This window comes from Amblyomma mixtum, chromosome 3 (assembly GCF_055824585.1).
Source record: "Amblyomma mixtum isolate Tamu chromosome 3, ASM5582458v1, whole genome shotgun sequence".
NCBI lineage: Eukaryota > Metazoa > Arthropoda > Arachnida > Ixodida > Ixodidae > Amblyomma > Amblyomma mixtum.
Window position 1 is genome coordinate 397,057,423 of NC_143014.1, and position 12,477 is coordinate 397,069,899.

General features: G+C 44.3%; 1 protein-coding gene across 1 annotated transcript in view; it reads right to left on the reverse strand.

Annotated features, from left to right (window-relative positions):
• The window catches only part of LOC149357285 (frequenin-1-like), a 410,602-nt gene that overhangs the window by 37,965 nt on the left and 360,160 nt on the right, over positions 1-12,477 (reverse strand). Inside the window, exon 4 of the mRNA XM_089584489.1 lies at positions 10,297-10,386. Within this exon, the coding sequence (XP_089440615.1) occupies positions 10,297-10,386 (90 nt within the window). The remainder of the gene's footprint in view (positions 1-10,296; positions 10,387-12,477) is intronic.

A 12,477-nucleotide genomic window follows, 5' to 3' on the forward strand; every position in this document is an offset into this window, starting at 1 on the left:
GGGTTCCTACGAAACGTTGTCACGCCTGCCATTCCTAGCGAGTTAGAGGTACACCAGGGAAGACATCCTAGGGCAGGGATATTTGGAAAATCGCTTGCAAAGCCGGTCATACCTAGGTAGAAATCCCCTGTCGAGAGCCCGTCCGAATCAACCGGTGTGAGCCCAGGTACGTCGGAATTTCTAGTTTCTGGCGTCATAGGCTTACATGGCCGTTCACTCAGTCCGACCGTCCAACTCGTCCGGATTTCCGAAATAACGAAGGCCGAATTAACGAGGTTTTATGTATCCCTGTTCTTCGCCATACACCGTGTAGCTGCAAACTCCGTCTCTCGAGCTGACTTTTGGCTCCCTTAGGCTATGTTTTATTTCCCATGAAATCTACTGTTACCAGAGCAGCCTGCTATGCCATAGCCGTTGCGGGCAGAGCATTATTTTCTGTACTTACTTTTTATTGCACACCCTAACGAATGTTACCTGACCATCGCATATCTGCTCGCCGCATTACAAGTACCGCCAAATCGCACTTATCCTCCAATTTCCCCTGTAAGATTACCGTTGCCTGAAGTTGCTTCAGCAATCTGCATGGCTTTCAATGCTATTGCTCCTATCGTTTTTCTCTCTACACTGCTGCTCTCAATACATTTTAGCGCTTTTCATAGCAAGAGCTGTTTATGGGAAACTTTCCTCAACTTACAACACGTCACCTTGTTCCACGCAGGCCAAGAAAAGCCGGTAAGTGTGGAAGCTAGGAGGGGTACTAGCAGTTACAGCGTGCTCTGTTCTCCTAGCTGGCAGCTGGTGAGGGAAATCGCGATAGAAGCTGGGAGAGGAGGGTGAGGTTTTGACCCTTGATTGTACCTAAAATGGCACTGCTTCTTATTAGCCCCTTTTTCGGCTCTATGGGTGAGTACTATAGTTAGTCCCGCAAATATATGTAAAAAAGTACACGGCGTACCTGTTACATATATTTGAGGGATAATGATTAATTGCTGTTCATAATTTTAGGATACCAGTTTGATGTACACTCGCCGTCAAAAGTAAATGAAAGGCGACTTTGTCAAAAAAATTTAATTTCTTTAAATTTAAAGCGTAATGGTCCATGCTTGTTGGTGCACAGTGCATTTCGCAAAATAACAATTAGGCTGCACATATGTATTCAAGGATGCATGAATTGGGGGGCAAATGATTAAATTTTTTCGTGAAAATTGCCTTCCATTTACTTTTGACGGCACCTGTACTCCGAACCAATCTTAGTTACCTCCGAATTTTTATTCGTGGCCTGGACCTGAGCCGCTCCACGGCGTTGATTGGTACACTCCCTTACTAACCCAACAGCTCTCTGTGTTGCACGCTTCTGATGTTTTTGTGTAATTACAGTGTGTATAGCTTCATTTCATCTTCACTGGAAAGCGCTTCTCTCGATCACTTTTTTTATGCATGCCTTCGTAACATCGTTCTTTTGTGCACGGTAAGTCCCTTAGCTCCAGGGGGCACTAAGCATGCAGGGCTGTCCAGCCGCATGCTGGCATACGCTGAAAAACAAAAAAAAAATCCGGCAGAGACTATTAAGACTACTGACCTGTTGGAATGCGAAAGCAATAAAGTTCTGAGTAATGCTACGTTTCAGAATGACTAAGAGTCATGACTATGACTACAAGGCATGCCTATGCAAGTTTGTACAGTCTAACTCCTTACGACCTTACGTTCTTGTAAAGTGTTGAGTCAGGTTGTGTTGCAGAAGTGCTTAGTCATGCGTCATGACTACGCTACTTACAAAGTGCTGAGTCATGCTACGTTTAAGAATGATTATGTGTCATTAGTCATGAATGTCGCTACGCGTCATGACCACGCATATTTTGTACAAAACTCTATACACCTTACATAATGTTACTTGTGAAGTGCTGAGCCATGATCCGTTGTAAAATGACTATGAGTAATGACTATGACTACAAATACGCTTCATCATTCGTGACTATACATGTTCGCTTACATGTGTTGTGACATCGTACACTGGCATATTGCATCATCCAAATTTCGTGCCATAGACAGCGGCGGACTGCTTTTGTGCTAATGAGACATGGTTTGGTTTATGGGGTTTAACGTCCCAAAGCGACTAAGGCTATGAGAGACGCCGTAGTGGAGGGCTCCGGAAATTTCGACCACCTGGGGTTCTTTAACGTGCACTGACATCGCACAGTACACGGGCCTCTAGAATTTCTCCTCCAAAGAAATTCCAGCCGCCGCGGCCGGGATCGAACCCACGTCTTTCGGGTCAGTAGCCGAGCACCATAGCCACTGAGCCACCGCGGCGGCGCTAATGAGACATATATAATGCTTTCTTAATAATAAGTAAATGCGCAGCTAATGCGACCTCAGAGAGCTTGCGGAATGCTCTGCTGTCAGGGGCGGCACTCAGAGATGCGTTGCAATTAGCTCCACCGCTTCAGTTTACCAAGCCATTCTAGAAAGCATATAGCAACAACATATAGACGCCTAAAAGTGTACGCAATGGACGCCCCTGCCGTCACCATCAGTGCCTTTGTCCATCTCCGCCCGCGTTGCTTTTAACGGGAATGTGGGCAGTGGCGAGCCCAAACCAAGCTTAGCTTGCCGGAGTTACGCGCAGGGCAATATATTTCTCTCAGGGATTAATTCTGCACCTCTTTTATTCCTCGCTCAACATCAATGCAGAATGGCGATATTATAAAATTTTCCGGAATTAATGGCCATGTATTACAGAGCGAGAATAATTGAAGGCTCCTGAGAGAGGCTTTGTCTTTCGCGGGGACTTCAACTTTCAAGTCCTTTCGGTTGTTCCACCAGTGTATTCGTGGACTCTAGTTGGTTGACGATGACAGCTACCATACCATACCATACAATACCACATCATACTATACCGACATACCATGCATGAGCACGAATGCGGCCTTCTGTGCGCTGTCGATACAGAGGTCTTGTATAAATTTACATAGGGTCGCGATTACAGAGCTCTCCAAGAATACACCTGTGTGAGGTTACGTGTTAAACCGTGGGAATAGTGAGAACTGGTGTTTGAAGTTGGTCAAGTATTGTATTACGGTCACAGTGGTAGGTGTATCTTTAGACTTGCGGCATTTCAGTGTAGGTCAAGTGTGTAGGGGAGTCCCACAAGGTGGAACAGGTTTGTAATACGTGAGTAACCGCTCACCCGAATTAATCCATGCTTAGCCCTATAGCTGCACTTTTGTGGATGCGAATGAGTAATTACTGAGCCTAGGTGGATAGACATATGATAAGGGAGTAATTACTGAACGGCGTCCACCCAATCGTAACCGTATTGCTGCGGTAGATGCCGATGAGTAATTGCAGCCTTATTACAAGTGTACTCCACCTTGGGGGATTTCCCTAAACATCTGACCGGCAGCAGACCACTCTCGGAGACCTTATTACTAGGCGCTTGGCCGCAGAGCTGGAAAGGAGTCCAGGCAATGCGAGCGTTTTTACGTTTTTTGAGCGACACGGACCTCGACTCGCGGTTGTGATGCTATAAAATGTGCGTGAACATATTCTAATCTCTCTTCCTACAATCAAAACTTTCAAGGCTAAGGTCAAACAAATATTAAGTATGATTAGAAGGGCAACCTGGCATCGGAAAGGAATTAGGGGCGAAGACACCCTCCGCCTAGTCGAAGCCCTATGTAATGCCCGAAAGGGCCTTTAGGGTAAATGAATGAAATAAATGAAACCGATAAAACTGCCCTAAACATCCTACCAACGATATCAACGGAAAGTCATTAGGCACTCGGAGTACAGAACACTTTCGAAGAGCTCAGGGAGGCGGTTCTAGAGGGTAAAAAAATGCCTAACCACAATACGAGCGAGTAGGAATATTCCGACGAGACTGGGGCTATAGCAAGCACTACGAACTAGTGAGATCAAGTCCCGAATTTCGACACCTTCAAGAGAGAAGATCTATGCAAACCCGATACCCAGGCACATGTACCACGAAAGGCAGAAGGGTAAAGTGAGAGCCAGAGTCAAAGCAATGGCACAAGAACTTTCAAAAGAACCGGAAGCGGTATGCGTGGACATCGGGGCCTGTGCTGAACCACGCAGGTTCAGCATAGCTCAACCAGACATCACGGCTTCAATCTCTGCCAAAGATCTTGCGGAAGCGGAATCACTCGCCATAACCATCACCATCAAGACTGAAGAAAACTCGGGAAGTCATTGCACATAGTGCCGCACTCCCAACAAGCCTACAGAGACTACCTTGCTGGAAAACTTCACGGAAGGGCGAGTACACTATTAAGTACACTTTCACACTCACAGAGAATAACATGGGCACCTGGTCACGAAGGCCTAGCTGGAAACGAGGTAGCGAATGATCTAGCCCGAGCTCTCAAAAACCGGGTGGATCCCCAACCCTACAACACTCCTCCTCCCCCCTCTCCTAGAAGCGTATGGTGACAGGCTAGAAAACCTTAGGCTAGAAAGAAAGAGCCGCCGCGGTGGCTCAGTGGTTATGGTGCTCGGTTGCTGACCCGAAAGACGCGGGTTCGATCCCGGCCGCGGCGGTTGAATTTCTTTGGAGGAGAAATTCTAGAGGCCCGTGTACTGTGCGATGTCAGTGCACGTGAAAGAATCCCAGGTGGTCGAGATTTCCGAAGCCCTCCACTACGGCGTCTCTCATAGCCTTAGTCGCTTTGGGACGTTAAACCCCATAAACCAAACCAAACCTTAGGCTAGAAAGAAGACAGTTCTCACCGCCACACAAATAACTGTCCTCCTCGGATGCCATTGAATGGAGCAGAATACAAACACATATTCAAACACAAGATCAGACCCACACAAAACCTAACTTGCTGTCCTCGGTGCGGAGGAAGCCATACGCTCTACAATATATCTTCAGAATGCCTGGACAAAGCAGACAAAAAGTTAATAGCGCCAAACCCGACACACGAGGAGTGGGAGGAGGCCCTGACCAGCGACAACCCTGGACCAGCAAGCCTGGATCATCCAGCTTGTCCACAAATCAGCTGCCGCCAGCGGAGCCATGGACTAGGGACCCCGTCCACCCTGCTCCTGCGAATTAATCTATGCTAATTAAAAGTTTTCTCTCTTCTCACCGCATCGTCACCCATCACGACCTTCTTTCTTCTCCTCTTCCTTTTCCCCAGTGCAAAGTATCTGACCAGATATCCATCTTTCCAGCCGACCTCTTTCCTCTTCCTCTCAATAAATTTATCTCTCTCTCTCTTGACCGACACAGTTCACTCTTCGACTTATTGATCAATTCGCTCTCGCCCTAGCATATGCTAGCTCTCCCTGTTAGCTCGTTTGGTAGAGCGACTGCTCCGATTAAGCGAGGGTTCGGGTTCGTACCCCGGCCAGGACGAATTTTTCTTTAACTAAGAAGTTTTTGTGGAAGCTGTATGGTTTTCTTTTGTAGCCGTATGGCTGCGCTTGAGTGGATACCACTGCGTAATTAATCCCTCATCCTTTCAGTGTACTACATTATTCTGTCGTTTATGGTTTCGGGAGGGAGTTTGGCGTCCGTTCACTTAGGCAGCCCATGAAAATAATCGCTCTTAGCTGGGGCTAGGCTATTTGCATTTCCGTCGTGCGCTCAGAATAAGCTCGGGCCTACCCAGCCGGCCAATTATTCAGCAGTATCGCTTAAGTGCTGATGGTCCAATTTGTCAACGCGTTATCACGATGCTGACACCTTAGGAGTATAGCGTTACAGACGTTATGAAATTAAGTCTTTACACGCGCCCCTTGCGTCGCTGGCTTGCTTCTCTGCGCTCGCCAAACATTGTTAAAAAAGTTGACCAGTTGTAGACCGGTTGTTAAAAGATCTGTGTTTTATTGGGTGTGATTGTTGTTCTACGTGATTTTCTTGTGGATTTGCCTGCTTTTCTATGCGTTAGATCCATAGGGGGCTAATATGCGCCAGGACATGCCTCTTCGTGTGACGTCGCATTTGTAGTGATATGATAGATGATTTTAAATGATAATATCGGCTCAACTTTGTCATCTCTTTCAAGCCTGCACTAATAAAACTTATGCATAAATTCTACAACTTATTCGTAGCACTCGTTCTATATTGTCCAACTTTTCTCGTACTCTCAGCATACCTGAAGTGCAAAGCACCTCGCACCTTCCGAGCCGTTCCTTGCAAAGAAAACTCTCGAAAACTAACTTTTCACAACATTTTCTACCGCAATTAGGAGCTAAAACAGGATCTTCTTTCGGAGTCATCATTCTTATCATTCGTATCGCAGTCGCGATCGAACCCGTGTCTTTCGGGACATCAGCCGAGCGCCATAACCACTGAGCCACCACGGTATATTGTACCGTAATAAATAAATGTCAGTGTTCAAAACCCTTCCTCTGCTGTCTTTGCTGCAGTTCTTCCTTGGGTGCAACATTATTTGGTAATTAGGTGATGCCTTTGTGCGAAATATCTTGCCTCGAATATAATCACCTTATCTAGTTTGATTTAATTTATTTATAATACTGCTAGTCTTATTAGGCCCTTGCATAAATGCAAGGTCTATAATTTGTTCTACTAGCAAACATTAGCATAAGTCCACAACTTGCAGAAAAAATATATCCAGAGACAAAAACACGGCCTGCCAAAAAGGTGACAAAATGAGGCACATCTGGCTTATGAAGAGAAAAGCTTGCGGTAGCATCGGCGAGAGGTATCAAGGCAACCATTCAGTCAAGTCGCGTTCTTTCCACCATCAGCCGTAAGCGTGATTTATTCACGAATGTGCTTCTTTTCTGGCTAAACATAAGTGCTTCAGCCGCAAATACATGCCACACAGAGAAATCACGAGCTGACGTGGAAGTGTATTTCATATTTGTGCGGCTTAATGCAAAAACAATACTTGAAGACGTTGCTGCTGGACCTAAAAGCCTGACACACTTGTGGTTCAGTGTGCCTGAGGGTTTATAGTACGCTTAAGATTTCAACCCTGAACTACTTGCACTAAGTAACTTTCTCAGGAGCGTAGCTGGGGGGGGGGGGGGGGGGGGTGTTCGGTGTCAGAACACCCTTCGAAATTTTCTAAGCGCTACATTCCCCCCCCCCCCCGTCCTTTCGTCCTTTTATTCGCCTGTGGAATTCACACCGCAACCATTATAAAAGGTAAAAGCGAAAATAAGGAGAGTTTCGTTTGTTGACAAAAATAGATCCTATTCTAATAGTAAGAAGTTATTGCAGAAAATAGTCATTCTTCCTCACCATCGCACGACGTCTGCCACTTCTATTATTTGCAGGCATAGTTAACCCAATAAAACATACCTGTTCACATCAGCCTGCTTTTTCATCTTTTCCATTGTCCTCAAATGGTCACAAATTATTGCGAAAATAAAAAGTGCATTTTTTTAAGCGTATCTGCGTCCGGGCGCAAATTCACATGCATGGGGTAGAAGTTTTGACAGATGCCACTTGTTCGCAGTTGCTGCCTTTGTTCTACAGCAGTAGAGCAGGGCACTTTCTTGTCGTATATCATGCGAAAATATTGTAAATGTGCGCGATTTTTCGTATGAGTGTTTTATTTTGGAGAATAAATGTTCTTTACGAATGAAGTCCTCGGAGCCTTGCATGCAATCGTATTATGTCGATATTACAGTGCAAGAAAGAAGTAACCCTTCGGCTTTATTCGGCTTTATGCTGTTTGGGCGCAGGCTGTCTTTCTTTCTATTTTCTTACCGGCGGCGTATACTACCCGCCGAAAAATATTTCTGGCAGCAGACGAGAGCAAATCCTGTGGATGAAACTGCAAGCCAGGGTGTTTCCAAAAACTAAACTGTACAGTACCTGGCATCCGGAAGTCATTAATCCTAGATGCACGCGCTGTAATAGCATTGCAGATCTAGTCCACATGGTACGGACCTGCCCTTCTTATAACGACCCGAGTAGAAACGTGGAATCCTGCCAGACCTTATAGCTGAACCACTAAGCAGAACAGCAACGCAAAGTCATCGCTCTCGCCCTGACCACCGCCGAGTAACAAGAGATTAAGGCATGCATCGCTGCATGCACTGATCACAAAACATTCAGCGAGAAAAGAAAAATTCACCTCATATAGATCTTGAATGAATGATGTATCACCTGCTGGGGAGCCCTGATATGACTACAACCCCTGTTATATTTGTTTGTATGTTTGTTCTTTTTATTGTTATGCATGTTGCCATCATCGCCGTTGTAAACCAATATGTCCCCCCTTATGTAAAGCCTTCGGGCCTTTAAGCAAACAATAAAAGAAATGAAATGAAAAGTTTGAGGAATGATCGGTGCTTTAGGCTAAAGGCTTCTCCCCATCCATTTTTTACGGGTGCAAATAAAAGTTATTTCTCTCTCACTGATTTACGACATCATCAGTAAACACCTCCTAAGAAAGAAACTTGGTTTACGAAATCATCTGCAAACAATTTTACGGTAACGCCAGGCTCGTCTTGACAATGAAAATTATAAAGCACATTAGGAAGAGAATTAGACCTCATGCAGATAATAGTGCAACGGCATAAAAGAAATATATTTGTTCAGATCAACGCCACTTTACTGAAAAGTTCCGACTACAATTTGAAAGACGCGTTTGTTCACGTCGGTTCTGACGCTACGTCCTTAGGCTTTCGATCAATTAATTTGAAGCTGATATTTTGCGAAATAGCTTAGAAAACTGAGTAAACGTAACTTTAGCTTGAAGTCTGCTGTTCATTAGTGAGGCATAGTTTTATGTTCTTTTAAGAATGACTGTTCCTGTTATAAGACCTCTGCCATATTCGTTTAAGATAAAAACAGACTTATTCTGCTGATGAGTTTTGTTATCTGACAATGTACTGTAGTTAGCGGAATTGGTCTTTATTTACTTATTATATGTTGCCACCCTTATGAATAGAATTACTTTAGCACAGGGCTACTGTGCAGAGCAGATGATCAAAGTGGTGCTGAAAAATGTAAAACCTGCATGCAGGAAAGGAGTTATTTGTTCTGCATAACACTCGAGAAAAGCATCTGAATTATTGTACAGATCAGGACATTTCTCGTACTAACTTTGTTGCACTAACATGATTATACGCACAGTTGCACGTGTACAGTTGCACGTGTAATATATACAAGGTGTTTCACCTAAGAATTCACACAATTTTAAAAAATAGGCTTTTGTATTTAGAAGAGCGCTTTGATCGGCATAGCATTGCCAGTGCTGAAGTACATCATAATACAGCTTTGGCGTGATAACAGCAGGCTGGTCGACTAATATTTAATAGTTAACTTTCTATTACTCTTAGGCCCTTTAATTATTGCGAGCATTGTAGCCCACCGTAAATAATATGCATATAAGCTCCTGGAATTTCGAAAACGCGGTTATTCTCGGCGCAGTGGCCCAACAAATTTTGCTGGCATTGCGCCGAAATACATGTGCGTTCGAGAAGCTTGCAGGCAAAACAACCTCTCCAGTACACGCAACTCGACAAAGTAACCAAAATTGTTGGCCAGCAGAGCCGAGGGTAACCACGTTTTTGAAGTTCTAAAAGCTGACACGTGTCGTATTCACGGTGGAATACACTCCTTTCAGTGATTAAGATGCCGAACATTAATAGTTAAAAAGTTAAGTATTCAATATTAGTTAAACATCGTGCTAGTTAGGACGTCTTAGCTGTATTGTGATGTACTTCACCGCTCACAATGCTATGCCGAAAAAAGCGGCCTTCTAACTCAAAAATCCCATTTTTTAAAATTATCTAAAGTCTCAGGTGAAACACCCTGCATAGGCGGTTAATGTGACTGATGCGGCATACTGTGCGTCAGCATTATTGTTCGGCCCGGACGGAGCAGTCGCTGCTACTGACGGCTGCAGACCGTGCGAGCGGGCGGCGTGATCCGGGCCTCAGTCCCCCCCAACCCTCATGTCCTATCCTCACCTCATCTTCCCTCTGCTGCTTTCTCTCCTCCTTGTCCCATCTGAAGGTAGAGATGAGGATTTTCCTCTCTCCACTCTGCCACCTACCAACCGAGGCTTAGACGGACGGAGGGACAGATTTTTCCAACATGGCGTTTCTGATCCAAATGGATCAAAATGACCGAAAGTAACTACTGAATGCCTCGGTGAGGGTGCTAGCATTGCCAGTAGTTGCTCCAGTGATTCCAGTATCAGTCTACTGAATTCAATTAGGCTTCTCTAACCACATGCCTTAAACTAAACCATTGTATTGTTTCTATAACCGACGCATGAGTTTTCATTGCCCAGACATGAAACTGAAAATGCAAGCACAAGCGCACTCCTAGAGCTAGGAACATACCTTGTCTTCGTCGAACACGTTGAAGATATAATCCACGAACTTGGTGGGGTCTCCGCACGGAAAGAACTGGCCGTATATTTTTCGGAACTCCTGCAGAAAAAGGAAAGGCGAAGAGACCGGAGATTAGCGCCGATGTCTGAACAACGTCTGATCCCATGTGTTTGCGCTTACTGGCGCATTTGAATTCTTCTTCTACTGCGCTTAATTTTCTAAGGCAGCTTCCCGGTCAGTCACAGCTCATTTATATCACTCGAACGCATGTGCCTATTCTGGCTTTCATTATTTTTCCAGTAGCGCTGGACAGCAGGACAACAAGAGAAAAGCACTAAGGCCGTATTTGGCTCTTCTATGTCCTGCAGCGCTGTTCAAAAAAAAAAAAAAACGCCGTTCTTCTACGGCTTTCATCTATAAAAGCACTCGGATTCCGTTGTCATTAAAGGGCCAAACAAATTGAAACTGGCATTTATCGATAGATCCCCATGTTATAACGACAATAACGGCATTTTCACTGAAAACGAAGCATTTATAAGCTATGAAAGGTAAGCAAATGAGACGCGAGTGTCAAAGCATGAAGTTTTTAGTGTTAACGACTTCAGTGAATCATGCGCCGAGAAATTAGTAAAATATAAATTTCCCAGCAGCAAAGTTGGACAAAAATTTACGTAGCCAGAAAATAGCCGTAGAATAATTGTTTAGAATAACAGAGTTGGCTTGGTTTATTCAGAGTCCCTCTAATAACTAAAACATGTAGTTTGCAGTGACGGGTTTTATGAGAGGCTCGGAGAAACTCGGAGAGACAGTGGCGGGTACCCTAAGAAATGAACAATGACATAGCCATCGACACTGTTCACACCACCGAGATAATCACATTTCAGAGCAGGGAGCTTTTCACTCGCGGAGCAGCGCCTTTATTGAAACGTTCGCGCTCCACTTGTCACACAAAGTTTATTTATTTGGGGGGTCATTCCCCAGTGTAACATGATTATTGGCCTAAGCGCGTCAAATCTTTCTGTTTTGGTACAGACCGCAGTAAGCTCTCCATACTCAGTTCATGCGCGCATTCTCCGAGACAATGTGTGTAGACTATATAAGGATGAATTCCTAAGTGGAGGAAAGAGGAGGATAATTACTGCTCAAATTTCAGCAAGTTCGCAATGATTTTTCACTTAAAACAGCACGGAGATAAGCTAGAGTAGATGTTAAACTCGTGAGTTGATGCGGCGTAAGAAGGACCGATTAAAAACATTGCCGCGAATTACTTACGGAGAACTTAGTATTAAAAGGATATGTATTTCCAACCTCCACGCAGAGTGAGCGCCCGCTTAAATCATTTTGAAGTGATTATACCCTACGCTTCCCGAACCCTATATGTCTTCCCGACATATCTTTCGTTTGTTAATCTTTCAGAACTGCGGAACAAACTCCACGGTCATATTATGTAGAGCCACATAGTTTGAAGATTTGAAAGTTTATTTGCCGGCGATTGTGTTTTGGGTAGGAAATAACAAGCTCAAACGATTGCTGTCTCATTAAATCTGAGCTTAACAGCATCCCAAATTAGTGCTATAAATGGTTAATGACTGCTAAACACTAACACATGCGACAGGATGAGAATATCCCGCCATTATAAACCCTCTTATTTTACCGGCTATAATAATAACAATGATGAACTGGAGCAACTCATTTTGTACAAATACCTCAGTGTTCATATAACCAATAACTTCTGGGGAACATGCAAATCCACCTCATTACTGCCAACGCCAATCGCACTTTCGGTCATTTGCGTCATAACTTATTACATCCCACATAAATACTCTATCAAACTCTAGTAAGGCATAAGAAAAAATACGCATCGGCAATGTGGGATCCAGCTCAACATACCTTAATCGACCACATTTAATGTATACAAAACCGATCCGCTCGTTTGATACTCCAACTATCATCGTACAGCTAGCGTCCCCGTAATGGAATCAAATCTTAGACCACCAGATTTATTTCTCGCTAGGAAAACTTCTCACCTGTCCCTGTTGCATAAAAATTTCTCTTTTGCAAATCATTAAAAAAAGAAACTTCTTGTCCACCCTTCATATGTGTTATCTCGCATTGACCACCAGTTACAGGTCGCCATCCCCTGTTGCCGTACCTATATTCTCTTCAACTTATTTCTGCCGAAAACTTCAC